General features: G+C 34.5%; 1 protein-coding gene across 1 annotated transcript; it reads left to right on the top strand.

Annotated features, from left to right (window-relative positions):
- The first annotated feature begins 1638 nt into the window (after positions 1–1638).
- On the top strand, positions 1639–5555 carry LOC112005011 (subtilisin-like protease SBT4.3). Its single transcript, XM_024037259.2, has 10 exons — positions 1639–1808; positions 1895–1989; positions 2073–2164; positions 2256–2505; positions 3380–3893; positions 3975–4069; positions 4157–4375; positions 4464–4575; positions 4659–4872; positions 4960–5555. Exons 1-10 carry the CDS (start codon positions 1713–1715, stop codon positions 5493–5495), a joined length of 2223 nt encoding a protein of 740 aa, XP_023893027.1. The 5' UTR covers positions 1639–1712; the 3' UTR covers positions 5496–5555.
- Positions 5556–6000: the final 445 nt, after the last annotated feature.

Raw genomic sequence — 6000 nt, 5'->3', positions numbered from 1 at the left:
TAGAAAAGTTTTATTATTATTAAATGAATAATATAGGAGAAAGGAGTGGATATTGTATACAGCGGCATAACGTACGTCCGAGGACGACAAAGTCCGAGGTGAATGTAACTTTCGTTTTATTGAGGAGACTCCGCGAAGTTGTATCTGAACTGGAAATTGGGTATAGACCTAAGGGGGAGTTGGGGAAGGTATCAAATATCTTCCAAGGCCATCACCTCCACAGTAAATGCTTTCCAGCTAACCCTCTGGCCGCATTAATGTGGAGGTGATACCAGAACAGTAACTAAGCAGCTTTATGGCCACTGAGCAGAACGTTTCGGTAGGTGCTGGATGGGACAGAAAGGCGTTCCTACGATAAGAACTACATGTGTACAATGGAAACGGAAGGGAGAACGAAGTATATAATGGAGAAACGAATGAAATTGGAGGGAGAGATCTTTTTAGAAAGAGGAAGAAAAAAGCAAAGAGAGAGGGACTGATTGAAGGCCGATGAGAGTTTTTCTAAAAGAATAAACCTAAAATATCCCTTGTTACCTGATGAGTAGAACTTTTCCCATCATACAACACTAGTTCTTGGACCCATGCTCTAAAAATTTATTGTTTGGGCTTGTTGGGCTGAAAACTCATTCATACTCAGGGTCAATCCAAATTGAGTCCCTACATATATATAATATGATATTCCCAACAAAAATTGTATATTTAACTGTGATTTAGACTCTTAATTTTTAAACAATGAAATATTTATGATTTTTTAATTAAATTGACACCTTTTCTAAACTTATATGAATTTTAAGAATAATTTATTACCTTTCAAAAAAAATTATTTTATACAATTAGTTATTTTCATATCAGAAAATAACTTCCATAATCTTATTAAACTAAAAGGTAACCACCATTTGATCATTTTTTTTTTTTTTTTTGGGGATACATCATGAGTTGAGAGTGTGAGAATTTAGTTATTTTTTAGTATTTGTGTTACTTTATAAACCCTCAAAATTGTTGGGAAACTTTCAATATGAGAGAAAAACACAAATCTAACTACACCATAATCTATAATATAATTCTGTAAACTGTCATCATGGCCCATACATTGTTGTGATTGTAGAAGCCTTAATGGTTTTAAAGAAAAATATATATGTCTTAGAGAATGGTCGTACAACGTAGAGTGACATAAATGCAAAATTTTAGTCTACCAAAAAAAAAAAATCATCCACGTCAATTTGTCTAAAATTAAGCATATTTTGTCTGCAAATACAGTGTCCCTGTTAATTTACACAACCACTTTCAAGTGTACACATGTATTTTATTCATTCTTAATTCACCTTTTTAATTGGTGTGTGTGTGAGTGATGTAGATGTTTTAAAAAAGTGGTTGTATATACTAAAAATTATAAGGATATTATACTAAAATAAATAGAAATTTTTGTAATGCAACCATGCCAATGTTCTTCGTCAAATCTATAAAAAGCATTTTCTTATTGTTTGTGACCTGCAGCCAGCGTTGCCCACCTATATATAGGAGCATGCACATTGAATACTAAAAATAAAACCTAAATGAATAGTATAATTAAATAATGATTGCTAGATGTATTTCTAACTATGCATTTCATATCAAGCAACATAGACCTGAATGTTTAATAGAGAGGGGCTTTAAAAACTCAATCCTGGTAAAAAAACGCTAGTCACCAATCTTCAATTTTCAGAATCGGAACAATGGCAAACCAAGCTTCTCAAATGTTTTATTACGTTTTCACCATATTCATAATCACCATGAGCATGCTGTGCGGGGCCAGCACTGAAGAGAAAAAGGTGACTGATCATTCACATTTCTGGAAATTCAGTCTTCTCTTTTATTTGAGATGTCTGGTTAGTTACTCCTTTTGATGATAATGCAGGCTCACATTGTGTACATGGGTTCACTTCCAAAGGGGCAATACTCACCATTGTCTCACCACCAAAGTATGCTACGGCAAACCGTTCAGCTGGACAGGTAATATTTCTTATTTTTCAAGCTTACCTAAATTATCGATAAGCAATTTTATTCATCATTTCTCTTTGTGTGTCTATGTGTAGTTCTGTAGAAACATCATACATCAGAAGTTACACTAGGAGTTTCAATGGATTTGTCGCAAAGCTCACGGATATCGAAAAGCAAAGGCTTTCTAGTGAGTGCTGCAAGATTTAGACTTCATCATTGTCAAAATAGTTACACACATTATATTACATTATTGTCAAGATAATAACTATGATATGCAGATATGGAAGGTGTCATCTCCGTTTTTCCAAGCAAAACTCTTCAACTTCACACAACAAGATCATGGGACTTCTTAAATTTCAAAACATTAACTCCCGTACGGGATGACCAAGCTGAGAGTGATATCATAATCGGCTCTCTAGATACTGGAATTTGGCCTGAATCAGAAAGCTTTAATGATAAAGGTTTTGGTCCTCCTCCCAGCAAGTGGAAGGGTGTTTGTGAAGGCGGCCCAAATTTCACATGCAACAAGTAATGTTTTTTAGTTTGACTATTGTTTTGCTAACACATTTTGTTTACAAACTCTCATGAAAAAATTAACACAACTACGGTATCTTGAAAATTTAATCATTAGACTATATGTTTTTTTTTTTTTTTTTAACATACATATCAAATTTTGTACAAATCAAAAGTTATTTATTATTCAACCCATAAACTTGTTTTTTATACATAATTTAAAACTACGAAAACTTAAAATTTAAATATTTGATTAATGACATAATATTTGTGAAATTTTGTAAGTATAAAGGATATAATAATACATATAATCTAATAGTAGATATATAAAAATTCACATCCAATTAAAAAATATAGAAGAAGTTTGTAGTCATTGCCTACAAACTAGTTTTTAGGCAAACTTTGTTCTTGTTCTACTAGATGCATTCTAAAAAGCCTAATTGCCAACATAAAGCTTTTCACTGCGTCTATTGTATCTTATATATGTTAAAGGGGTGTAGCAAATTAATTCCAATCTTAAAAAAAAAAAGAACAAATTAATCCCTCTAACTCATACGGAACCTAAACATAATAAATTCCACCAAAATAGTTTGAGATTTAATATGTTAACTTTAAAAACATTATAGTTTAACATATTACTTTTATACTTTTCAAAAAAAAAAAAAAACATATTACTTTTATAATTATAAGGTTAGTTCCTTCTCAAAAAAATAATTATAAAGTCAGTTATACGCTTAAATTATAGGGTTTAAAATGTAATTTCCTTAGAAAATTAATGTTAGATCTATGAATACTTTTATGAATCGCAGTAGTATCACACTTGACATGGATATGCAAACGACTAGAACAGGTGAAAATCATCATTGATAATATAATTGTCATGCTACAGCAAGATAATTGGAGCTCGATATTACGGTTTCTCACGGCCGCTTTCGTCTCACACTGCAAGGGACTATAATGGTCATGGATCTCACACTGCCTCTACAGCAGCAGGGAACATAGTAAACAATGTTAACTTTTTTGGACTGGCACAAGGTACCGCAAAAGGAGGGATTCCCAGAGCGAGGATTGCAGCATATAAAGTCTGCCAACCGGACGGGTGTGATGATGAAGATATCTTGGCCGCTTTTGATGATGCAATTGCTGATGGAGTTGACATCATTTCAATTTCAGTAGGAGCAGGAAGAGGAGCTGAAGCTTCTGATTTCTTTAATGATTCCATTGCAATTGGTGCTTTTCATGCAATGCAGAAGGGGATATTAACTTCTCAGTCTGCAGGCAATAGTGGTCCTTCCTATGGATCAACCACAAGTGTAGCACCGTGGTTGATTTCCGTAGCAGCAAGTACCACAGACCGTCTGTTCATAGACAAGGTTGTCCTTGGTGATGGAAGAACACTAGTTGTATGTATCAACACTCCTAAATCTTCTTGAATTGAGCAATAATTTTATTGTTATGTATCCTAATGGCCTTTCCACAATCAGGGAAAATCAATCAATGCTTTCGAATCGCCCAAAACCACGGTTCCTCTACTACACGGAACAGAAGTTTCACATCAGTGCTCTGTAAATGATTCAATGTAGATTTTGATGCCAAAGTCTTTCCAATTTCAAAATTTTCATAACAAATATATAAAGGATAATTATAAATTCTCTTTGCATTTCAGGTACTGCAAACAAGGGTGTCTAGACAAGACACTGGTGGAGGGATCGTATGTGCTTTGTAACTCGATTGTTGGAGATTATGAGGCTTTCAGTGCTGGTGCACTAGGGGCAGTCGTGAGAAATGAACCATATGCAGATGTTGCTGATGTTGCTGCATTACCTTCATTGCTATTAAACGCTGCAGAGCATGATTTAGTCTTGTCCTACGTGAACTCCAATGCGTACTATTTCTTATAATTACCCATTTTTGTTATACGTTCGTTGGAGTCGCTTCCTTTTTCTGACTAGTCCTTATGTTTTATTTTATAGATCCCCTAAAGCAAGCATTTTGAAAAGTGAAACTATAACTGTTACGGATCCTCCTACCATTGCTTCATTCTCTTCACGAGGACCAAATTCTATTGCACCAGAAATTTTAAAGGTATATGATTGTAACCTACATCTCTTAGTCTTTCCTACAAGTCTATTTATGACATTTTGCTCATTTGGCTAAGTGTATTGCAGCCTGATATAAGTGCCCCAGGGGTGGATATCTTAGCTGCATACTCCCCACTCGCTTCACCTTCGTTTAGCGGTAATGATCCAAGGCGTGTTCACTATACTATTTTATCTGGAACCTCTATGGCTTGCCCCCATGTTTCTGGTACAGCTGCCTATGTCAAGGCATTTCACCCTGAATGGTCTCCTTCAGCCATCAAATCTGCTCTTATGACTACCGGTAATCTTTCAATCCTAACAAAACTCTCCATAATAGCTCTTACATCTTTTAAGTTAATATTTCTGAAATGTTAAATTTTATCTGCAGCTTACCCCATGAGTGATGCCGAAAGTGTGGGTGGTGAATTTGCCTACGGATCTGGGATTGTATTTCCAGGGTATGCTGTTAGTCCAGGACTTGTTTATGAAGCTCTAGAAGAAGACTACATAATAATGCTTTGTAGCATTGGCTATGATGCAAATAAACTTAAAATCATAACAGGAGATCCTAACTCTGCTTGTCCTACAGTCACTGCATCACCAAAGGATTTGAATTACCCTTCAATGACAGCTGCGGTCACTCCAGAAAGGCCTTTAAATGTTATATTCAACAGAACAGTTACAAATGTTGGCTCACAAACTACCATTTACAAGGCAAAAATAGTCACAAATTCAAAACTTAATGTAAATGTGGAGCCCGAAGAACTCTCATTCACGGCCGTACATGAGAAGAAATCTTTTGTTGTATCTGTCAGTGGTAGTGTGCCAGTTAACTCAAGGCTATCCGCATCACTGGAGTGGTTTGATGGCTTAAACAGTGTGAGAAGTCCAATTGTTTTGCACTCCCAAGAAGTTAGAGCCTAATTGGAATAGAATCATTATAAGCTTGCCATAACAAACTCCGACTTCTACAAATAGGTCATTCTTCCTTCCAATAAAATTTTAATGTAAAACTCAAGCTATTAGTGCATTAATAAAGATTCTATTCATTTTTTGCAAATGGATATTCGTTCGTCAGTTGATTCCTTTTTGTAAATAACAGAAATATTCACATGGTTTGGTCAAAACTAGAAAAGATAAAGAACTAGGAAACATGGGTGCGGATTTGGATTCGGGTTCGGGTGCAAGTGCAGAGCAGCGGCTCGGTAATTTTTGAAAAAGTAGTGCCAGCGATACATTTATTAATAAATATTAAATATATTTTTATTTATATTTCCTATATATTGCTAAGCATATTTTTTCATATAACGATAAATATATCCCAATTTAAGAGAAATAGTAGATAATGAATCTTTGGAAACAGTTTAATATTTATAGCCGATATTTAGGGGGGTAAATTTTGCAAAATAATATTATTTTTTAATGATAA

This window comes from Quercus suber, unplaced genomic scaffold (genome assembly GCF_002906115.3).
Source record: "Quercus suber isolate HL8 unplaced genomic scaffold, Cork oak 2.0 scaffold_53, whole genome shotgun sequence".
In the NCBI taxonomy this organism is placed as follows: Eukaryota; Viridiplantae; Streptophyta; class Magnoliopsida; order Fagales; family Fagaceae; genus Quercus; species Quercus suber.
The sequence above is the reverse complement of the archived record's forward strand: the minus strand, read 5'-3'. Positions and strand labels throughout refer to the sequence as shown.